This window comes from Hemiscyllium ocellatum, chromosome 10 (genome assembly GCF_020745735.1).
Source record: "Hemiscyllium ocellatum isolate sHemOce1 chromosome 10, sHemOce1.pat.X.cur, whole genome shotgun sequence".
NCBI classification, from domain to species: Eukaryota; Metazoa; Chordata; class Chondrichthyes; order Orectolobiformes; family Hemiscylliidae; genus Hemiscyllium; species Hemiscyllium ocellatum.
In genome coordinates, this window is record NC_083410.1 from 6,169,913 (window position 1) to 6,195,027 (window position 25,115).

The 25,115-nt window shown below is 44.0% G+C and overlaps 1 protein-coding gene across 1 annotated transcript; it reads left to right on the forward strand.

Annotated features, from left to right (window-relative positions):
• Window positions 1–1,429: 1,429 nt before the first annotated feature.
• fbxo5 (F-box protein 5) lies at window positions 1,430–18,638 on the forward strand. The gene is made up of 5 exons (XM_060830783.1): window positions 1,430–1,750; window positions 6,943–7,801; window positions 15,034–15,124; window positions 17,021–17,194; window positions 18,129–18,638. Exons 2-5 carry the CDS (start codon window positions 6,996–6,998, stop codon window positions 18,375–18,377), a joined length of 1,320 nt encoding a protein of 439 aa, XP_060686766.1. The 5' UTR covers window positions 1,430–1,750; window positions 6,943–6,995; the 3' UTR covers window positions 18,378–18,638.
• The last annotated feature ends 6,477 nt before the right edge of the window (window positions 18,639–25,115 follow it).

Here is a 25,115-nt window from a genome sequence, read left to right on the forward strand (position 1 = left end):
GCCTCAGTTTGCAATTCTCCAAAGTTTTGTCTGATCTGAAAACTTTGAAATTGTCCCTTGCACACTAAGATGTAGATCATTTCTGTATATCAGAAAAAAACACGGATTCCAAAACCATCCCCTAAGGAAACTCCACTACAAATCTCCGTCCAAACTGTAAATACCCAGCAATCAATTCCTCTCTGTTTCCTATCCCTCAGACAATTTTGTATGCAAGGTGCTACTGTCCATCTTATCCCATGACCTATAACTTTCCTTGCAAGTCTGTTGTGCAAAACTGTACTGAACACCTTTTGGAAATCCATGTAAACAACAATAACAGCTTTGCCAAACTTTAGCAGGTTCATAAGACATCTTACGAAGGGCTTTGGCCTGGAACGTTGACTTTCCTGCTCCTCGGATGTTGTCTGACCGACTGTGCTTTTCCAGCTTCACATCTATTCCCTCTGGTTTCCAGCATCTGCAGTCCTTACGGTCTCCCAGCTAACAAATCAATGCTGACTCTCTGAATCAACCCACGTTTCATCATGTAATTATTAATTTGATCCTGAATAAATGTTCCCAGAAGTTACCCCACCACTGAAGTTAATTGCAGTCTTACACTGTGTATAGTTAGTAATATCACCTCCCTGTTTAAGATCAAGTATTATTGTGACCAGGAGTGGGACAAAGTAAAGAATCAGTTTCCCCTTTTAATTGGATCATGGCACAGTACTTTTCAAGAACCTCACTCACGGAGATTTTGTCCTGTCACCTGACATTCCAAATATACCTCAGACAATTCCAAAATTGGACTGTTTGCTTTATGCGATCTGGGTAAATTGTCCAAGTTGAAAATGCGTTGCTGGTTAAAGCATAGCAGGTCAGGCAGCATCCAGGGAACAGGAAATTCGACGTTTCGGGCATAAGCCCTTCATCAGGAATGATTCCTGATGAAGGGCTTATGCCCGAAACGTCGAATTTCCTGTTCCCTGGATGCTGCCTGACCTGCTGTGCTTTAACCAGCAACGCATTTTCAACTGTGATCTCCAGCATCTGCAGACCTCATTTTTTACCCGAAAGTTGTCCAAGTTCCTCACCCATAAAGAAATGGTCGATCAGTATGAGGGTATCAAGGTTGTGAAGAGACTGTTTAGAGGCAGAAAACAAAAGAAAAAGTATGATATTCACAAATCAAATCACACATTCACAGCTGCAGAAATAAAAGGAAATGCGCTTTTCTTCCGATTTAAAGCGAAGACGAAACTTTAAAAGTCTTGCCTTGAAAGGTTGGCAATTTCCTGGTCTTTCTCTTTCCTGATTGGCTGTGCCGAAAATGAGGGCGGTGATTGGATGGTGCTGTAGCCAATTAGAAATTTGGTGACGAAATTCAAACTATCAGAGTGGCGGCGGCTAAATTTCAGCGCCAGTTCCAGCAGAGCCCGGAACAGAGGAGAGAGAGAGGGCAATTTAAATAGGAACAGGTAGAGACCGAGAGAGGGGAATCCTAAGAGGAGCAGAAAGAAAAGGGATCCAGGAACAGAGGGAGGGGAATTACAATCCAGGAACAGGGAGTGGGATTGAAAAAAAGAGAGAATCCAGCCCCAGGAACAGAGACAGAGGGAGATCCAGCCCAGAGAGAGTGAGAGAAAGCGGATTCGACACTGGGGCAGATAGAGCGCGGGGAGAGGCAGTAGATCCAGCCCCAGGGACCGAGGAACACACTGAGAGAGAGAGACAGAGCGGGATCCGGGCCGCGGAGACCTTGTGGGTGAGTAGCGGCCATTCACGTCTATTCCCCCCACCCTTGGGTGCCAGGTTTTTTTCCCGGGGTTGGGGAGGGGGTGGTCTGGGGCCGGGACATCTCCCGGTGATCAGCCGGGGGGGGGGGGGAGAAGCAGCATGTTCTCTCTGTGAAACCCTGGGGGTGGATGTGGGGAATTTGGCGGGAGTTGGGGAATCTGGCGGGTCTCTGTGGATCCTAGGGTTCGTGAACAGGTCTGTGCTGGGGAGATGTGCCGGGATCTGCTCGATTTGGCGGGCCTCTAGGGTGTGGGGTGGTTTGGCGGATGAAGGGAATCTGGCGGGGGTAGGGGGGAATGGGCAGGGATCTAGCGGGAAGGGGAAGGGTGGATCTAGCGGGGGGGCTGAAGGATCTGGCAGGTCTCTGGGGACCTACAGATGGACGCAGGATCTGGCGGGTTTCGAGGAATCTGGCGGGGATTTGATGGGGGTGGGGGTGGGATCTAGCGGGATCCTGTTAGGCGGAATCTGGCGGGGTATTGTTGAGGAGGGGAATCTGGCGGGGTATTGTTGAGGAGGGGGATCTGGCGGGGTGTTGAGGAGGGGAATCTGGCGGGGTGTTGAGGAGGGGAATCTGGCCGGGTATTGTTGGGGAGGGGGATCTGGCGGGGTATTGTTGAGGAGGGGAATCTGGCCGGGTATTGTTGGGGAGGGGGATCTGGCGGGGTATTGTTGAGGAGGGGAATCTGGCCGGGTATTGTTGGGGGGGAGGGGAATCTGGCGGGGTATTGTTGGGGGGGAGGGGATCTGGCGGGGTATTGTTGGGGGGGAGGGGATCTGGCGGGGTATTGGGAGCAGATCTGGTGAGTTTCTAGAGACGGTGGGATCTGGTAGGTTCCTGTGGGGGTTGGGGGTGATCTGTCGGGTCGCTGACTGGGGTGGGGTGGGTGATCTGGTGGCTATCGGCTGGGGTAGAGTGGGGGGGGGGGTCTGTGGAATCAGGCGGGACCGTGTGCGGGTGTCGGGGATCTGTTTTGGCGGATCCAGGCTGGTGTATTTTAAGCGCGGGGTTGGGGGAGGAAGCGCTGGCCGCTTTGGCGCTCACTGAGCAAGCTCCGAAACTGAGAAACTCAACCTTTTATTAAATGGACAGAGTTGCCCCTCAAAGACTGGGGGGGTGGGTGGGTGGGTGGGTGGGGGGTGTTGCAGATTGAAGCCTCTGTCCCCCACCTCCAGAGATCTCGGGCTCTTGTCTAACTGCGACATCCTGAGAGAGTTGCTACAAAGTAGCAAACTGACAAAAGTTACATTGAAACAATGTAACACTTTCGGCTGAACCAAGGGTTAGACCCAGTGAGACCAGTCTAACCTGCGCACCTTTAATTCAGCTAACTCCTCTTTCCTTTCCCCAAGGGCGTCTGAGGGCCAAAATAGGTGGGTTAGAGGGGGATGGGATGGAGAGGGGAAGATGTGATCTTTCCCCTGACCATGAGTGTCCCTAGCAAGAGGCTCTCAGGTTTCAGGATAGGCCATTCTGCTCTGAGATGAAGAGGAATTTATTCACGGTGAACCTGTGGAATTCTCTAGCATAAAAGGCAATGGAGATCAAATCCCTCGATATATTTAAGCAAGAAATACATTTCCAGGCGTGTAGACAGGGTAGGGATGTGATGCAGTGATAAGGGATCAGTCATGGTCATGTTAGGTGGCAGACTGGGCTGAAAGAGTCCATTTTCCACGTTTTTGTCCCTGTTGACTGACTTGTTGTCACATACACCAGGATACAGTGAAAAGTGTTGTTCTGCTTGATGCACAGGCATCAGGGTAGCAGAACAGAGTGCAAAATACAGTGTTACAGCTGTATTTGGGGAACTGTGGATAAAATTTTGACCATGACCTTGAACAAAAACAGGAAGTGAAGTTGTCCTTCAAATATATGTAACACTGGACTGTCCCCATCTGGAGAGAGAGTGGGGTAGTGATAATCTCACTGGATGAATAACCCAGAGCCCCAGGCTAATGTTCTGGGGAACAAATACAGGGGTGCTAGAAAAATGCAGCGGACCTGGCACCATCTGTGGAGAGAGAAACCAAGTTAGCGTTATGAGTTCAAATCTCAGTTTAGAAACTTAATATATATACAATTGTAACGACCCCGTCCCAAGAAAGGAATAAAACACACTGCTAAGTTGTGGGCAGTGCACTATCACATCGACATGGGAGGGGTGCGGGTATAGACTCATCAGAGAGGCACATGAGCACACTATGTTGCTCAGTATATAGACAGATGCAACGTTTCAGATTAATGATCCTTGGTCAGATGATTCAATTACAATGCTACTGGGGTGAACAGGGATTATTTATCACATTGCCTTCAGAATCTTGGTTTAGTATGCTGGCAGGTTGATCCAGTACAGGTGTTTAAAAGGAAGGAGGAATTTGATTGAGTGAAAAGAGAGAAATTGTTTTCTTCGGTGGGGAGGAGTCTAGAATGGGAGTGGCGGGGATTGGGTATGAACGATTAGAGCCGGGACCTTTCAGGGGTGAATATAGAACAGTACAGCACAGGAAAATGTCCTTAGGCCCACCATGTCCATGCTAACCTTGATACCATTCCATCCTAATCTGCCTGCAAGCGTTCATGGGTGGAGAATCACTTCATACCTGGAATGTTTGCATCTCTCTCTCTCACACACACACACACCACACACATACACACACCTCTACATCTCGCAACTTTCTGACCATTCTCCAGTCATGGCTCAAAGACTGGTGTGGGTGGAATTGGCTTCAGCTCATGAGGCACTCGTACCAGTCCTGGGGTGGAAGGAAGCTGTTCTGGTGGGATGGGTTTTGAAATACGAAAAAATCCAATATTCTGATGCATTGAATGAGTAGGGTTGTTGAGAGAAATTTAAAGTAATTAGAGAAGAATTTTGGGGAGCCGGGGATGTAGGCTTACAATGCAAAAGAATTGCATAGCAGTTGTATGAATAACAACATCCAGAGCGGAATAGAATGTCCGAAAAAGAAAAGTAGCAGCAAATAACACCTAAAAGGAAATAAATGGCAAAAAAACAAAGCTAATAGCTGTTTGCTTAAATGCACATGGTACAAAATAAATCACTTAACTACACAAATGTATTTACAAGAAGATCAAATCTGGGAGTGAAATATTCTGGAGTGTGTAAATCTTTGACAGGAAGGTAAGCATGACAGAGTAACTTTGTTAGTAAGAAATGGAAAAAGCACAACAGCAAAAAAATTGATCTTGGAAGAGAAGATATAGAATTCGTGTAGCTGGCGGCAAATTAAAAATAACAAGGGGAAGTAGACAGTAGTGGTAGTAATCCATTGACTCTTTAACGGTAGCTGTGTTGTAAGATAGAGAATAAATTAAGAAATAATGAGGACCTAAAAAAAGGGCAATGTATTAATCATGGTTGTCTTTAATCTTATTGATATATATAAAATTCTTGGGGGACTTGACAGTTTAGATGCAGAGAAGTTGTTTGCCCTCTTGGGAGAATGCAAGATCAAAGGGCATAATCTTGAAATAAAGGGTTAAGGCAGTAAAGAGTAGACCGTTGTGAATCTGGAATTCTTTATTGCAAAGGACTGTCTTTCTGACGTTATTAAGTATATTCACAGCTGAGATAAATTTTTAATCAGAAGGGAATCAGAAGTTATGAGGAAAAGGCAGAAATTAGGAGTTGTGGATTATCAGGTAAACCATTGAATAGCCTATTCCTCCTGTGTTTTATGGACCAATTGGTTGTACATGCTCTAATAGACTTTTGTGATGGTTGAGGCTGTTCAGCAGTGCAGAACTGAGGTTCAGATCAGGAATTGTTTGATTGAGTGGTAGAATAAGCTAAGCAGTTTTCATTCACTCTGTCATATATAAATATCTAATGCATAAATTTAGCCTCTAAATTGTGCATGATTCAATCCCATTTGGGAAAATGAATTTGTTCCTCAAACTTTAGGCTGGTGTTTTTTTTTGTTAACCTTTCATGGTGCCATTGACAAGGTCAGAATTTGTTGCCCATCTTTCATTGCCTCTTGAAATGGTTTAACAAGCCACAGTTCAGAGAACAATTAAGAGTGCGACATTACTGTGGGTCTGGAGTCACTTGTAGATCAGACACAAAAAGATGGCAGACTACCTTCCCTCAAGGCTATTTGTGGACCAGATGTGTTTTTATGACGATTGATTCCATCAGCTGCTGTGGTGGTTTTGAACCCAGGCAGAAGTCATGACCCCTGAATGTTTAGTTCAGTGATATTAACACTGTAGTTCTGTATTCCCAGATGTGTTTGAAGCATTGTGCCGTACATTACTCTGATATTTCAGTGTTCCTTCAATTCTGGCCTCTTCAAATCTCTCAATTTCATCAATGTATTGTTGTTAGTTGTACCTTCAGCAGCCAAGCCCATAGGCTTCCTCTCTGACTCTCTCACTTTCCTCCTTTTAAGATGTTGCTTAAAACTTGTGTCCTTTTTAGTAACCTGTTGAACTTATCTCCTTCTGATTAAAAATTTATCTCAGCTGTGAATAAATAACGTCAGAGAGACAGCCCTTTGCAATAAAGAATTCCAGATTCACAACAGTCTACTCTTTACTGCCTTAACCCTTTATTTCAAGACTATGCCCTATGGTCTTGCATTCTCCTTGGGTGGCAAGGCTGGTGTATGAAGAGAGACTGGATCAGTTAGGACCATATTCACTAGAGTTTAGAAGAATGAGGGGGATTCTCAAAGAAGCTAATAAATTTCTGACAGGACGAGAAGGTGTTCGCGATGATCAAGGGGGTCACAGATTAAAGTTACGGGGTAGGCTCATTAGGACTGAGCTGAGGAGAAATGTCTTCACCCACAGAGTGGTGAGCTTGAGAAATTCCCTGCCACAGAAAACAGTCAAAGCCAAAATATTGAATGTTTTCAAGAAGGAGTTAAATATAAAGGGGTCAAAGGAAATGCAGAGAAAGCATGAACAAGGAGCTGAGTTGGATGATCAAACACAATCCTTCTGAATGGTTTGAAGAACAAAATGGCTGACTCCTGCTCTTATTTTCTATATTTCTATAAATAAGGTAATTCCAGGTTTTGGTCTGAGATTGATCATCTCAATTCCTTTCTCTGTGGCGTACATTAGGGTGCCATTCTCTTCATGAGATTTTATATGATATATTTATTTAAAATAATGTTTCTTTTCAGTTTCAGTATTGCGAGAAGCAGCTGGAGAGACTACAGTTCTCAATACCTTCGACATGAAGTATACTAGTCGTGTCAGTCACTGGAGCAATTGTCTGAGTTGTACAGTGAGCAGTGCCTGTTCCAACGACAACGATAATATGAAGGCGCGCTCTTGGAAGACAGGCAGCTTACAGCGTGACTCCAACTGTCCACAGCACTGCCCAAACACAGGGTCTCCAGACTCCAGCATCGATGCCAGAATCTCATCCTCTGCTGTGGACAAATTGACTGTGGCGGTGCCTTCTGAACCTCAGCCGAAACTGGTGGTCTGCTCTTATGTCACTTCTGAATCTAACCTCAACTTGTCACCGGACAGCGGTCTCTTGTCTCCAGACAGTGGTTACCTGTCTCAGCTGAATCAGTCTTCTCTTTCAGTTGAGGAAGAAGGAAATCTTGTCCAGGATGGCGATCACCGAATTGGGGGCTCTTCTGAAGACCTAGCACATGAGGGAGAGCAGCTTTCAGGGAAGAAGGTGGAAGATCCCGCCACCGCTTCGCCTACGCAAAATCGGACAGGGGATCCTGGACTTGAGGCCAAGCCAAGTGAGAAGAACCTCGCACTGACCAAATGGCAGCGGCTGCCAGCCCTTCAGGTTGGGTGGGCAGTCTGCCAGAGTATGGGCCGTGTAAAGGGCAAGCTCAGAGTGGACAAGTCCCTGCTCAAGGAGACGTTACGGGGGCAAGTCTTCACTGTAGACAACCTTATCGGCAGGAAGATGGGGCTAGAGTACGTGGACATCTGGAAAGAATTGTTGGATCGAGGATTCCCCAACCTTCTGAAAATAATCCTGAGGTTCCTGACTCTCCCTAACCTCCTGAAGTAAGTTTCTTGTTCTCACTTGCGTCCACCTAGCAGCCTTATTTGTAGTGTAGAACACCTCAGTTGGGACACGTGTGGAGCTCTCTTTATGGTTCTGGTCTGCCATGTTGTGTAAAGTATATATAGGCCCTGGATAAATTGTTTGTAAGGAGTTATAAGGATTATGCTATAATTGAGAGGTTCTACCCATCACCAGGTGCTCAACAGTCTGGAGTGTTACATTTTGAAAGGAGAGATAATATGATGTAGGAGGAGAATTAGTCCATTCAACCCACCAAGTCTGCTCCACCATTTGTTAATGGCTGAAATGTTTCTTAATCCCATAACCCTTGATCTCCTTACTAATCAAGAACTTCTCCATAATAAAACAGAAACTGCTGGAGAAACCCCGTAGCTCTGGCAGCAGCTGTGGAGAGAAAGCAGAGTTAACATTTCAGGTCCAGTGGCCCTTCTTCAGGACCTATCTGTTTCTGTCTTAAAGACTTTCAAGGGCTCTGTCTCCACAGCCTTCCTCAATAATGAGTTCCACAGGTTCACCACCCTCTGGCTGAAGGAATTCTTCCTCATCCCAGTTCTAAAGGATCATCCCTCGCTCTGAGGCTGTGCTGTCAGGCCCTAGTCTCTCCAAGTGGAATCATATTCATCACTTCCACTCTATTCAGGCCTCTTTGTATTCCATAAGTTTCAATCAGACCCCCTGTCATCCTTCTAAAGTACAGACCCAGAATCCTCAACTGTTTCTCTACCATAGAGCTTTAAGATTGTGAAAGGAAGAGAGTAGATATGGAGGAAATGTATCCACTTGCTAATGAGACCAGAACTAGTGCCCAGAAATGTCAGACTATCCACGATAAATCCAATGGGGGAAGAAGCCTGTTTAATTGGACAAAGTTTGCAATGTGTCTGAGCTGGGTTTAATGGTGGTAATTATTATCTAAAACCAATGAATCTATATGTCTGTGGGTTATGTTGATAACTGTGGGATGATGTTTTTGTAACTAGATGGCTGTTTCTAGTGGGATTCCGCGGGTCCCCATAGCTCCCTGTGGCACATGTTAATGGTTTGTGGGGAGGAGTGGAACAACCAAACAATTGTTTGAACAACATAACAATACAGCGCAAAACAGGCCCTTCGGCCCTCCATGTTGCGCTGACCTGTGAACTAATCCAAGCCCATCCCCCTACACTATCCCATCATTATCCATTTGCTTATCCAAGGACTGTTTAAATGCCCCTTATGTGGCTGAGTTACATACATTGGCAGGAAGGGCATGCCACGCCCTAACCACTCTGAGTAATGAATCTGCCTCTGACATCTGTCTTAAATCTATCACTCTTCAATTTGCAGCTATGCCCCCTCGTACAAGCTGTCGTCTTTATCCTAGGAAAAAGACTATCACTGTCTACCCTATCTAACCCTCTGATCATCTTGTATGCCTCCATCAAATCCCCTCTTAGCCTTCTTTTCTCCAATAAGAACAGACCCAAGTCTCTCAGCCTTTCCTCATAAGACCTTCTCTCCTGACCAGGCAACGTCCTGGTAAATCTCCTCTGCACCTTTTCCAATGCTTCCACATTCTTCCTGTAATGGGGTGATCAGAACTGTACGCAATACTCCAAGTGCGGCCGCACTAGTGTTTTGTACAGTTGCAGCATGGCATCACGGCTGCAGAACTCAACCCCTCTACCAATAAAACCTAACACACCGTATGCCTTCTCAACTATCAACCTGGGTGGCAACTTTCAGGGATTTCTGTAAATGGACTCCAAGATCCCTGTGCTCATCCACACTACCAAGAATCTTTCCATTGACCCAGTACTCTGCCTTCCTGTTGTTCTTCCCAAAGTGAATCAGCTCGCATTTATCTGCATGAACTCCATTTGTCACCTCTCAGCCCAATTCTGCAGTTTATCCAAGTCCCCCGCAACCTGCAACATTCTTCCACATTTTAGTGTCATCTGTAAACTTACTAATCCATCCACCTATACCTGCATCCAAGTCATTTATAAAAATGACAAACAGCAGTGGTCCCAAAACAGATCCTTGTGGCACACCACTAGTAACCGGACTCCAGGCTGAATATTTTCCATCAACCACCACTTCCAGAAAGACAGTCTCTAATCCAAACTGGTAAATCGCCCTCAATCCCATGCGTCCGCATCTTCTCCAACAGCCTGTCATGTGGAACCTTATGAAAGGCTTTACTGAAGTCTATGTGCACCATGTCAACTGCCCTACAAGTTTGGAACAAGTTGTTGGAGGGAATCCTGAAGAAAAGGATGTACAATTATTTGGAAAGGCAAGGACTGCTTAGGGATAGTCAACATGGCTTTGTGCATGGGAAACCGTGTCTCACAAACTTGATTGAGTTTTGTTTTGAAGAAGTAACAAAGAGGATTAATGAGGGCAGAGCAGTGGATGTGACCTATATGGACTTCAGTAAGGCGTTCATATGTTTCCCCATGGGGGACTGGTGAGCAGAGTTAGATCTCATGGAATACAGGGAGAACTTGCCATTTGGATACAGTACCGGCTCAAAGGTAGAAGACAGCGGGTGGTGGTGGTGGAGGATTGTTTTTCAGATTGGAGGTCTGTGACCAGTGGAGTGCCACATGGATTGGTGCTGGGTCCACTACTTGTCTTCATTTATATAAATGATTTGGATGTGAGCATAAGAGGTACAGTTAGTAAGTTTGCAGATGACACCAAAATTGGAGGTGCAGTGGACAGAGAAGAAGGTGACCACAGATTACAACGGGATCTTGATCAAATGGGTCAATGGGCTGAGAAGTGGCAGATGCAGTTTAATCTCGATAAATGTGAGGTGCTGCATTTTGGGAAAGCAAATCTTAGCAGGACATATACACTTAATGGTAAGGTCCTCTGGAGTGTTGCTGAACAAAGAGACCTTGGAGTGCAGGTTCATAGATCCTTGAAAGTGGAGTCTCGGGTAGATAGGATAGTGAAGAAGGCGTTTGGTATGCTTTCCTTTATTGGTCAGAGTATTGAGTACAGGAGTTGGGAGGTCATGTTGCGGCTGTACAGGACATTGGTTAGGCCACTGTTGGAATATTGCATGCAATTCTGGTCTCCTTCCTATTGGAAAGATGTTGTGAAACTTGAAAGGGTTCAGAAAAGATTTGTAAGGATGTCGCCAGGATTGGAAGATCTGAGCTACAGGGAGAGGCTGAACAGGCTAGGGCTGTTTTCCCTGGAGCATCAGAGACCGAGGGATGAACTTAGAGGTTTATAAAATCATGAGGGGCATAGATAGGATAAATAGATTGCAGAACTAGAGGGCATAGATTTAGGGTGAGAGGGGAAAGATATAAAAGAGGCCTCAGGGGCAACTTTTTCACATTGTGGGTGGTATGTGTATGGAATGAGTTGCCAGAGGGAGTGGTGAAGGCTAGTACAATTGTAACACTTAAAAGGCATCTGGATGGATATATGACTTGGAAGGATATGGGCCAGGTGCTATCAGGTTGGATGGGGACTAGATTGGATTGGGATATCTGGTTGGCATGGATGAGTTGGACCGAAGGGTCTGTTACCGTACTATACATATCTTTGATTCTATTTGCAATCCTCCAGTCCGCTGGTACTAAACCTGTAGACAATGGCAACTCAAAGATCAAGGCCAAATGCTCCAACTTCTCCTCCCTAACCTCCTAGGGAATTATCTGTTAAATCCCATCCAGCCCAAGGGACCTAATTACTTTCACACCTTATCGAATTGATAACACCTCCTCCTTACTAACTTCATTTCTTTCTAATCTAATAGCCAATATCCCACTCTTCTCAATATTCTCCTTTTCCTGCATGAAAACAGATGAGAAATATTTGTTTAGCAACTTTCCGATCTGCACAGGGTTCACACACAATTTCCCACTCCTGTCCTTGACTATCCCTATTCCTACCCTTGTCATCCTTTTATTCCTCACATACCTATAGGATTTCTTTAGGGTTCTACTTTATTGTATTTGCTAAAGACTGCTTATGTTCTCTCCTTGTTCCTCTGAACTCTCTTTAAATCCTTACTAGCTAATCTATAACTCTCCATCGCATCATCTGAACCACCTCATCTCAATGTCACATAAGCCTCCCTCTTCCACTTAACAAGACATACAATTCCTTTAGTAAACCACGGTTCCCTCACCTTATCACTTCCTCCCAGTCTGAAAGGGACATATCTATCAAGGACATGCAATATCTGTTCCTTAAACCACCTTCACATTTCGATTGTTCCCATCCTCTGCATTTTGCTACCCCATTCTATGCCTGCTAAGTCTTGGCTAATTGCATTATAATTGCCCTTCCTCCATCAATAACTCTTGACCTGTGGCATGTACCTATGCCTTTCCATCGCTAAACTAAATGTAACTGAATTATGGCCGCTCTCTTCAAAATGCTCACCTACAACTAAATCAAACACCTGGCCTGGTTCATTACCAAGCACCAGACCCAGTGTGGCCTCCCCTCTTGCCGGCCCTTCGACATACTGTGTCAGGAAACCCTCCTGTACACATTGGACAAAAATTGATCCATCCGACGTACTGGAGTTATAGCATTTCCAGTTGATGTTGGGGAAGTTAAAGTCACCCATAATTATCACTCTGTTCCTTTCACTCCTACCCAAAATTGTTTTGCCAATCCTCTCCTCCACATCCCTGGAATTCTGCCGAGGCCTATAAAAATCTCCCAGCATGTGACCTCTCCCCTCCTGTTTCTAACCTCAGCCCATACCACATCAGTAGACGAGTCCTCGTCAAAAGTTCTCTCAGCCACCGTTATACTGTCCTTGACTAACAAGGCCACCACTCCCCCTCTTTTTCCAACTTGCCTGTTCTTAATGAAAGATCTAAACCCTGGAACCTGCAACATCCATTCCACACCCTGTTCTATCCATGTCTCCGAAATGGCCACAACATCGAAGTTCCAGGTACCTACCCATGCTGCAAGCTCACCTGCCTTATTCCGGATACCCCTGGCATTGAAGTAGAGACAAGTTAAACCAGCTTGCTGTCTGCCAGCATTTTCCTGTGACCGTGAAATCCTATCTGTGTCCTCCCTACTCTCATCCTCCTGTGCACTGGAACTACACCTCAGTTTCCCATCCCCCGCTGAGCTAGTTTAAACCCACCCGAACAGCACTTGCAAATTTCCCACTCAGGATATTAGTACCCCTCTGGTTCAAGTGAAACCCTCCTGTTTATAGAGGTCCCACCTTCCCCAGTATCAGCCCCAATTATCCATGTACCTGAAACCCTCCCTCCTGCACCATCCCTGCAGCCACGTGTTCAGCTGATATTTCTCCCTGTTCCTTGCCTTGCTATCACGTGGCACGGGTAACAAACTAGAGGTAATAACTCTTTGTTCTAGCTCTCAGCTTCCACTCGAGCTCCCTGAAATCCTGCCTTACATCCCTACCTCTCGTTGGTTGGCAGTGAGGAGGGAAGGTGTAGACAGTAGGAAGATATCATTGGAAAGGTCAAGTGGGCAGGGACATGTCAAAAGGAATTTAATCTGGAGATGTAATCATGCATTTGAAGAAGTGAATCAAGGCAAAGTAGTGCATAATAAATGAAAAGGTATTGGATGGTGTTGAGGAAGCAAGGAACTTTGGAGTTAATGTTTGAATATTCTTGAAGGTAGCAGTTACAGGTCCATGAGGTGGTTAGGAAGGCAAACGGAATTGTTTTGCTTTTAGCTGCAGTTTAGAATATTAGAGCGGGGAGGTTGTGCTGGAGCTGGGTAAATTATCAGTTGGGCCACAAATTGAATATTGTATGTGGTTATTCAGAATAAAAAGGATAGAAATGCAGGATAGAGGGGACAGAATAGACAATGCTGTTGTCAGGACTGGAAAAATACAGCTCATGCGGAAAGATTAAACATGATTTGCTGCCTCCTTGGATTTCAGGAGGCTCTGTGGAGAATGGATTGAGATGTACAAATTATGAGGGGGCATGGAGATAGGGGAACGAAAGGCCTCAGTGTGCAGGTCAGTGAGTGTGAGGTGCATTGAAATCAATATCAATGTTTAGAAGGGAGACTAGGAAAGAATTTTACTCCAGAGGGTGGTTGGGGTCTGGAACTCTGTTGCAGGACCCCCTTACTGATTGCAAAGGTATCTGGAGATGTGCACTCTATGTTCAATCTCCCTCCTGCAGGAGCTGCAGGCAAAACACTGGAGAGTCAGATTAGGCTGGGTGGCCTGTCCTTTGACTGGTGCAGTCACGATGGGCCAAGTGGCCTCTTTCAATGCTGTAAATCCTCAATGATTGTATGTCTGGAGATATGTGTTGAACTAAGATGTACGGCATTGTGGAGGGACCTTCAGCCTGGAACAAAGATGTGCCAAGAATCAGTCTAGCCTGATTTTCCGGCTCAATGATAGCACATTGACCCAGTGTTTGGTGGGGGAGCTGCTATTTCTCTGATGCTATCTGTGGTGACAAATTGCTGATATTCCCTTTTCCCCCATTTGCTGCACTACAGTCAGTCGGTTTGGAACGTTGTCTGATGTAAAATATCCAAAGACTGCCCCCACTGCACAACTGACGCATGGCATTGAAGTTGGGTCTCTTCGAAACACACGCTTACAGGAGCTTAGGCAGGAATGGGTCCCCTTGAGATGCTGCTGGATTAGTTTGATTGAAACTGCTGAAAATATGTTGCTGGAAAAGTGCAGCAGGTCAGGCAGCATCCAAGGAACAGGAGATTCAACGCTTCAGTCATAAGCCCTGCTTCAGGAGGTCTCCAGCATCTGCAGACCTCACTTTCTCCTAGTTTGATTGAAACCCCATTTCTGTTTATCAGCAGAACAGACAGTTTTGGAAATGCTCAGCAGGTCTGGCTGCCTCTGCAGAGATGTCACATTTCAAGTTCCGTATGACTTAGTCACCGTCTTATAACGTTGAGAAAAACCCCTTGGTTCAACTCATCTGTGCAGACCAGATATCCTCAACTAATCTAGCTTCATTTATCAACATTGGACTCATATTTCTCTAGAGCCTTCACATTCATATACCGATCCAGGTGCCTTTAATTGTAATTTTCCCAGCCTCCACCACTTTCTCAGGAGGCTCTTTCCCTACACGCACCACCCCTGTGTGAAAAAGTTACCGCTCAGGTCTTTTACAACTGAGCTCCTACAAACACTCTTGAGGACTCATTTTCCATTTGTCAAGATGCAGTCATCATGCTTCTCAATGTTCTTTCTCAACAGCTGTGTCAAAGTGAGCAAGACCTGGAAGAGGATCGTCTATGACGATAAAAGAGCAAGCCAGCTCTTGAGGAATGCTTTGCATTTACAAAGAGTAGGTGATTGTTTCTATTCTTTCCTGTTTCCATAAGAGTTCTGATAAATACTTGTGTAGGGCAAATGATTGGGAATAGCTGCTGTACAATTTGTGGCATTGATGAGTGTTTGTACAAAAGAACTGGGAGCTGGACGAGGCCATTCAGCACCTGGAGCTTGTTCTGTCATTCAATAAAGATCGCGTCAGCTCTGTTTTATCACCTTAGATCCCTTGATTACTCAAGGGAAGCAGCCTCTCAATGTCTATCAACTCAGGACCTCATTTAGATGCGACATTTAGTGAGGTCTCATGAATTGCCTCAAGCATGTGGCTTACCTTGACATGGAACACTCATCCTCAACACAAGCATTTAAAATCATGACTGTCACCAGCTTTTCACTGCACTATGTTAGAGGTTTTGCTTAAACAGGTGTGAGTAGGGCACTGAAAAGCTGCAGGTTAAGTGAGTGCACAACAAGATGGTTGAAGGAGTATGTTGTCAGTAGACTTGAGGTTTTTCACTTCAGTTGTAAGAGTAGAAGCAGTATTTTTCAAAAGGGCCCGTATCCTGTAAATGTATTCAGTGAGGCTCATAGAAGGAGCATAGAGAGTTAGCAGGCAGGTACAACAGGCAAGTGAGAAGGCAAATAGTATATTTGCCCTTTATTGCAAGGAGACCGGAATACAAGAGTAAATAAATGTCTTATGACAGTTCTGTGGTGTTTTGGTGAGATCATATCTAGATGCCTGGTTTCTCTATATTTAAGAGGGGATTGGATTACAGCTACAGTTAACTAAATTGCCCTCTGAATAGAGAGGGGTTCACCTACAATAAGATGCTGTGCAAACTGCACCTATTTTCTCTGGAGTTTCAAAATATAAGAGTTGATCTGATTGCAACATTTGGGATTCTGAAGTGGTTTGATGCTGGGAGTTTGTCAGATGTATGATGCTATTCCTTGTAAAGAGGTGTTGCAGGGACAGATGTTGATAACTATGGTACAGTTGCGTGGGGTTCAGGATAAAATTCTGGGCTACAGTCTTGTTGCCAGGGGTCCGTGTGATAGGATTTTTTTAAAAGTGGTAGCTTCAGTTCGTTTGGAAATCAGACACAAGAAATGCAGCTCATCAGGAAGATGGTGGGATGTGGAGATTTGTTGGTGATTGTATAATTTTGGGCATCTTGCTGTGGCGGACAATATTACTGTGTGACCCTGGCTGCTGGCTTAAAACCGTATGTGCTGGAGAAACTCTGCAGGTCTGGCAGAGTTTGTGGGGAGAAAGCAGAGTTAACCTTTCAAATCTGATGACTCTTCATCAGAACACCAATGTTGCTGGGTTGTTTAACTATGAACAAAGAGTAACTGGGTAGTTAAGATGATCCCTAACTTGGTTTTGTATTCCTGATCCAGACAATTGAAGGAGAAGTGGGCCAGGTGTATACTTGGCTTGTATTTGCTGGTTTAGAAGATTGAGATGTTCAAAATGTCAAGAGGATTTAAAAGGATAGATAGAAGGAAACAGATTATCCTTACAGAGGAATACAGGCCAAAGGGGCAGAAACTTAAAGTTAATTTAGGATCATTTAGAGGTGATCAGGAAGCAATTCCTCAAACAAACAGCAGGGGAAATCTGGAATTTTCTCTTTTAAATGGCTGGGAAGTCATTTGAAACTTTCAAGCTGAGAACAGTAAGTTTTAGTTGGACGAAAGCAAATGGAGTTAGGTGAAATATCAATCTAACTGAAAGGTAAACCAGTCTAGAGAGGCTGAACACCCTTCTCCAGTTCCCAATGTTCTCTGGTCCCACAGCTGTATTTCTGAATACATCCAAATATTTCTGCATCCTGTCTGTTCCAAATTATTCTCGAATTTTTTTTTAAGCTTGCGTTTTTTTCTTCCCACGCTTTTTCAGTTGTCTGGTGCTGACTCTCTGGGTGACACAGCTGTCCGCAGGAATGTGGTTTCCCGAGGGGTTTTGTCTTCCGTGCAGCGTGTGGGTGTGAGTTCCCCTCAGAAATGCTTGACTCAGCCTTCCAGCCCAGTGAAACTAAATCGTGTTTCCCAAAGAAGCATTCGACATCAACAGGTAACTAACTTCTCTCTGCCCACATTGCAACCAACTCTTTCCTGACTTCACTCTTTACCTGCTCGGCTCGATTTGTGAGGCTACACTTACTCGTTAGAATCATTTCCCACCAAATTGCTCATCCTCTTTAGGGAAGAGAAGCTGGAGGAGAGTCCTGACTAATGTGTGCAGAGTTCTGAGGGGAATAGAAAGGGAGAAACTATTCACCTCAGTAGAGGGATCAATAACCAGTTGTAGGGTAAGGAGCAGGAGGTTTAGAGGAGACTGGAGATAAAACAATTTTTACCTACAGGGTGGTGAATATCTGGAACTCATTGCCTACAGGGGTGGTAGAGCTGTAGCGAGGAAGATATATGTAAGAAATATTTAGACAATCATTTCAAACACAACAGCATGGAAGTCAATGGGCGAAGTGCTGAAAATGGAATTAGAATGGATAGATGCTTGATGACCGGTTGGACATGATGAAACAAAAGGGACTTTTATTTGTAAAAACTCTATGCTTCTACCCTGTCAAATCTCTTGATATTTTTGAAAAGGAATCAGTCCCACCACGTACCTTGTCAAACCTCCAGGGGATGCAAGCTCTAATGTCATTGTAATTTAACTGTATGAACTCCTTTATTAATTGGCATTCAGTGATACACTCATCTTTATTCCTCAGTGGGAATCTGATGTGGACTTTATACTGTTTTCTCCTTCATGATTGGAACTATCTCATATTATAGAGAGGGAGCAGGCTTTATACTTGATGCCAAGAGACTGAGACAACCTGTACACAGGGGAGTGCTAGAGCACGTTGAACAGTAATGCCGAGGAAGAACGTGGTCCCATTTGTTTTTCAAACATTGTTGTAGCAATTTTCCTCCGTGTTGGTGTCAGCACGTTTAAAACACACTGTGCGTTCTCTCTCTTCCCCTGGCCCCCCACCCAGGTTGTGAAGACACTCAAGCAGGATGAGACCCTCAAGACTTGCCCCTTGTGTGCCTCACCGGCCATATTTACACCTTGCGAGGAGAGGGCGATCTGCAGCAACGCTAACTGCTCCTACGATTACTGCTCACTGTGTTTCGACACCTTTCATGGGTCAAAAGAATGTGCTCGCCGCCACTACAGAAACCATTCCAAATCACAGCCACAAGCAGGGAGCAAAAAGAGCAAACGGAACTTAAAACGATTGTGACCGAGGAGTGCGAGAGCGTCTGTGTGTGTGCTGGATTTATTTTTGTTCATTAGTAGAAAATGAATTTCAGAAAAGAAAATGTATTTTAAGAAAGTTTTATGGAAAATATTGAACTGCAGTTTTATTTATAAATCCAGAAAATCTACTTAAAAGAAAACGTTTTAAAAATTAATATATGAAATACCAAGAGATGTCATCACTGCAGAATGAACACGACACACAAATATTTTAATAGTGTAACATTTCCAGTTAAATTGAAGATTCAGCAATATAAAATAAACTTTGTATGTATATATTTATGTAATTGACCCAGGACATTGAATATTCTGTCTGGCTCATTGCTCACTATATAATTTCTATTGACTGTATGCCAAACTTTTTAGAGTGTTTCTATTATTGTATATTATTTCCTAAAATTTATATTACCTTTTCTCCCTCGTGTAATATATTCACTGTTCAATAAATGTGTAAAAAAACCTGTGGTTATGTTGGAACACTTTGTTCAAAAATTGAAACAGGTTATAATTTTTGCTGAGAAATTTACCTAAACTGAAGGATGGGTGGATCATTGGATGATCTGCACTGGCCTGGAATTAGGAAAATTGTGTGAGCTGGGACTCGCTGGTGTCACAAAGAGAGGAGCTGAAAATGTGTTGCTGGTTAAAGCACAGCAGGTTAGGCAGCATCCAAGGAACAGGAAATTCGACGTTTCGGGCATAAGCCCTTCATGCCTGAAACGTCGAATTTCCTGTTCCTTGGATGCTGCCTAACCTGCTGTGCTTTAACCAGCAACACATTGTTGTGGTTCTGCTCGCTGAGCTGGAAGTTTTTGCTGCAAACGTTTCGTTCCCTGGCTAGGGAACATCATCAGATTTTAAACACTTACGGGCGCGAAACGCTGAAACAAGCCAGGAGATGGCCTGATGATGTTCCCTAGCCAGGGAACGAAACGTTTGCAGCAAAAACTTCCAGGTCGGCGAGCAGAACCACAACAACGGATACCCGAGCTACAAATCTTCAATCAGATTTTAAACAGCAACACATTTTCAGCTGTGATCTCCAGCATCTGCAGACCTCATTTTTCACTCACAAAGAGAGGAGAAGACTAAAGTAGTCAGAAAATTGCATGGTTCTGTGACCCTTGGGATGAAACAAGTAACAGGCGCCATAGAAATGTACAGCTCGGAAACAGAACCTTTGGTCCATGCCGGTCAGATATCCTAAATTAATCTAGTCCTATTTTCCAGCATTTGGCCCATCTCCCTCTTAAACCCTTCCTATTCATTTACCTATCCAGATGCCTTTTAAATGGTTTAATTGTACCAGCTTCCACCACTTCGTTTGGCAGTTTGTTCCATACAAGCACCACCCTCCATGTAAAAAAAAGTTTCCCGTTAGGTCCCTTTTAAGTCTTTTCCCCTCTCATCTTAAACAAATGCCCTACAGTTTTCGAGTCCCCCACCCTAGGGAAATGTCCTTATCTATGCTTCTCATGATTTTATAAACCTCTATAAGGTCACACTTCAGTCTGTATACTCCAGGGAAAATAGCCCCAGCCTATTCAGTCTCGCCCTCTACATCCAACCCTGCCAACATTCTTATCTGAATCCTTTCAAGTTTCACAACATCCTTCCTATATCAGGGAGATCAGAATTGCGCACAAAATTCCAAAAGTGGCCTAACCAATAGTAATATAAACTAGAATAATTGAAATAAAATGTGTTAGACCTTCCTGAGAAAGTATAGAATTGCTACTCTCTTTACCCAGATTTTGTTTTTGTAAATAGTGAATCCAGTGAATTCTTAACTTGTTGCATTGTGCCTCTAAAAGGTTTTCTTGTAAGATTTCTGTACTTACTACTGTTATGCCTGATGCAATCATAGCTAAAGCATAGCAAGTTGATTGCAGGCCTATGACCATGTTTGGACTCTTCTGGTCTGAGGTCTGACTGGTCTGAGGTGATGAGCCACCTCTTTCTCAGCCACTGAGCAGATAAAACACTGATGAAGCGTATGACACTAGCTATCTCCATTCATCCTGCAAGCTTGAGCACTGACTGTTGTTTCAAGTTTCACAACATCTTCCGATTTGATTTAATGTATTATTGTGACAGATACAAGGAAGAGTATTGTTTTATCTGCTAACCAGACAAATCATACCTTAAGTACATCAGAGTAATGGAAGAATATAGTGTTACAACCACAGAGAAGCACAGAAACATTAACTCTAATGAATGAGAGATCTGTACTTAAAGTCTGATAATAGCAGGGAAGAAGCTGTTCTTAAATCTGTTGATATGTGTTTCCAAGTGTTTGTGTCTTCTGCCCAATGGAAGAAGGTAGAAGAGAGTATAACTGGGGTGGGAGAGGTCTTTGATGATGTTGACTGCTTTCCCAAGGCAGTGGGAAGTGCAAACTGAGTCAGTGGATGGAAGGCTGGTTGTCATGATGGACTGGGCTTCATTCATGACTCTGCAATTTCCTGGCAATACCAAGCTGTGATCCATCTGGACAGGATGCTTTCTATGGTGCATCTACAAAAATTAATAACAGTATTTGGTAAGTAATTGGTAAATTATCTCTGGGAGAAGTAACATCACTAAGGCAACAAAGAAAACAATGCAATTTGGACTTGGCTAAGAAAAAGATGGGCATTCATCCTTTAGTGTTGGTCTGTTTTCATTCCCCGAAACCCTGACAAATTATTTTACACTGTATTGGCAAACCAGAAAAAGACAATAGTTCTCATGTAGAAGTACATAACCGTATTTGCCAAAATCAATGATAAAATATAAGAGGGAAAGTTTATCCCAACAGCAAGGAACCGAGCAAGGCCGGATAAGCACACACAAATGTTCCCATAAAATCTGAATCCCACACTGCCGTTATCTATCTCAGAGACTCCCTGTACACGCCACACTTTTAATTGGCTTCCTACACACTTTCAGAGGCAATTAAAAAGTTAATCATATTTTTTTAAAAAAACCGTGGGTGCTGAAAATCATAAATTGCTGGAAAAACTCAGCAGGTCTGTCAGAGTCTGTGGCGAGGAATCAGAGTAAACATTGACCCTTCTTCAGACCTGCTGAGTTTTTCCAGCAATTTCTGGAAGATTTTATTTTTATTCATCCATAGGATGTGCGAATCACTGCCAGCATTTTTACCCATCTTGAACTGCCTAGAGGGAGTCACATGTCAGCCAGACCAGGTAAGAAAGCAGTGCCCTAGAGGACATTAGTGAACTCGATGCAGTTTGCCAAGAATTGACAATGGATTTATGGTCATCAGATTTTGTTAATTAAATTCAAACTCTACCACTTCCCGAACATTGGCTGGATTAACAGGCCCGTGATAAGACCACTACACTGCCATTGCCTCCCCTAGCCATGCTGCTGTTGAACTGGAGTCACTTATAGGTCTTGACATCATGACAGTTTTCCTCCCAGCAAGGAAATTAAATCTTTATGGAAATCTGACACCTCAAGATTTCTTTTACTGATAATGATGTTTCGTTTTAAAACTTTATTAAAATTCCCTAATTTCCATTTGGGGTGAGGGGGTTGCACTTTGTGATGACAGAATCACAGAAGGAGGTCATTTTTCCAACCGTATGTGTACCAGCTCCTGAAACAGCTACCCAGCTCGTCCCATTGTCCAACACTACTTCTACATCCTTCTGAATTTATTCTTTTCAAATATTTATCCAGATCTCTTTGAAACCTCCTATGCAATCCACCTCCCCCACCCTCCCAGGCAGTGCATTTGAAATCCCAACGACTCTGAGTAAAGACGTTTCTCCTCATCTCACTCCTAGCTCTCTTGCTGACAATCTTGAAATTGTGTTCCCCTTAGTTACTGACATACCAACTAGGTGATGCAGAAGTTTCTTCTTTATCCTGTCAAACTTGCTCATAATTTTGAACACCTCAACAAGGATACCTATTCGTTGTCACTGTTCTAAGAAGAATAAGTCCATTTTCTCTAATCTTGTATCTAAAATTCATTATTCCTGGTATCATTCTAGTGAATCTCCTTTGCACTCTCTCCATGGTTTTAGTGCTTTTCCCTAAATGAGGTGCCCAGAACTGTGATTTGACCAATGATTTGTAGACGTGTAGCATCACTTTCTCGCTTTTACACTCTACGCCTTCATTCACAAACTCCTAAAAGCCTTCTTAAAAACTGTTTCGACTTGCCTGGCAATTTCAGAGAATGATACACTTGATTTATTAATCAGGTTCCCTTTACAAAACACAGTAAACCAAAAATCAGTGTAATACTCAATCTTGTCACCAGATGTCAGACCATCATAGTTCTGGAGCTGCAGCAAAACTGCTTGCTATGAGTGAACATCCTCAATGGTACAGTGTAACATCTCAGGTAATTCATCTGAAATAAATAATCAAGACCTCTGGGGCAAAAATTGCAACAACCCCATGTTCAGATGTAAGTAACATTTCACCCCACACTACACTATCAACACAGATGTGACTAAAGTCGTCATAGTCCTCCTCCCTCATTTGAGAGAGACAGGACTGGTAGTGAGTTTAACCAGAGAGTCACCCTGCCTCAGGCTAGGGGAATGGTTGCGAAGGAGGGAGTGTTAGTATCACACTAGCTCAAGCTAGCAGTCCAGGTGATTGAGCTAACCTACCCTACTCACCCTGTGATATGCCAACTGGAACCTGTGTCAGTGAGATATGGAAGAGAACATCAAAGATATCACAAAAGCTGGAAGCCTTCCACTAAGGTTGCCTACATAAGGCTCTGGGCATCATTGGGAAGGATAACAGACCAATGACAAGGCTAAAATCTTTGAGGAGAAAGTGAGGTCTGCAGATGCTAGAGATCAGAGCTGAAAATGTGTTGCTGGAAAAGCGCAGCAGGTCAGGCAGCATCCAAGGAACAGGAGATTCAACATTTTGGGCATAAGCCCTTCTTTCCTGAAGAAGGGCTTATGCCCGAAGCGTCGAATCTCCTGTTCCTTGGATGCTGCCTGACCTGCTGCGCTTTTCCAGCAACACATTTTCAGCAATGACAAGGCTAGTCACAGACACCTAAAGGACATTGTGACAGAGAGCCAACTGGGAAGGCAGTTTTGTTTCTCAGACATTAGCTCTAAAATCATTTACTTGAAAACCAGGCCTCAACTCATGTATAAAGAAATCACCATGGCTACAGAAATATTTACATTTTAATCATTCATTTCGGGCACACAGAAAATTCACAACTTTCTGATCCAAAAATGAAAAGCCTTATTTTGTGTATAAAACGCAGAAATTGGGGAGATGATGACCTGGTGATGCCATTGCTGGAGCTGCTAATTCAGAGACACAGATAATGTTCTGAGGAGCTGGATTCAAATCCTACCATGATAGATGGTGGAATTTGAATCCAATAAACATCTGGAATTACGAGCCTAATGATGACCATGAAACTATAGTTTATTGTCAGGTAAAAACCCATCTGGCTCACTGATTACCTTATGGGAAGGAAACTGCCATCCTTACCCAGTCTGGCCAACATGTGACTCCAGACCCACAACAATATGGTTGACTCCGCACTGCCCTCTGGACAATGAAAGCTACCCCAGCCAATGATGATTTGGAGGTGCCAGTGTTGGACTGGGGTGGACAAAGTTAAAAATCACGCAACACCAGGTTATAGTCCAACAGGTTTATTTGGAAGCACTAGCTTTCAGAGCGCTGCTCCTTCATCAGGTTCTCCACAATCACCTGATAAAGGAGCAGCACTCCGAAAGCTAGTGCTTCCAAATAAACCAGTCAATGGTGCCAACATCCTGTATACTTATTAAAAATAAACACTGTTTAAATCATAAATAGGAAGGAGGAAACGTGTAGAGCATGCCATTAGCATGTACCAGACCAGTTTTAATGTAATGCTGCAATTATATTAATAAACTGTGTGTAGATGTCATCTAATTAGATGTCAATGATCAGAATGACAGGGAATACATTGAACTACGTTTGACAACCTAACCCCATCAGAAACAAGGGCACAGCTACCTGAGACAAGGTGACACAGAGACAAGAGCTGGAGTATTATCTACAGTTGTGGATGCCACATTATATGGAAGATATGAGTACAATGGAGAGAATGCAGAAGCAGGAGTTTGCACGTTCTCCCCGTGTCTGCGTGGGTTTCCTCCGGGTGCTCCGGTTTCCTCCCACAGTCCAAAGATGTGCGGGTCAGGTGAATTGGCCATGCTAAATTGCCCATAGTGTTAGGTAAGGGGTATATGTAGGGGTATGGGTGGGTTGTCGCTTCGGCGGGTCGGTGTGGACTTGTTGGGCCGAAGGGCCTGTTTCCACACTGTAAGTAATCTAATCTAATCAGTCTATAAGAATGGCTCCTGGAAGGGGAAACCACAGTTATAAGGATGCATTACAGAAGTTGGAGCTGTTCTCTTTGGAAAGAAGAAGGGTAAGAGGAGATTGGAAAGACATTTTTAAAATCATGAATGGGCCTGAACAGAGAAACTATTCTTGCTTGTAAAAGGATGAAGAATGAGAGGACACAGAGTTCAAGTCATTGCAAAAGAAGCAAATGTGATGTGAGAAAATCCTTTTTCACTTAGCAAGTAGTTAGGACATGGAATGCACTGCCTGAAATTGTGAAGAAGGCCATTTCAATGGAGGTGGTGATGAAGGTGGTGGAGGTGTAGGATGTTGGAAGTGGTGATGGAGGTGGAAGTGGAGGTGGGGATGGAGGTGGTGG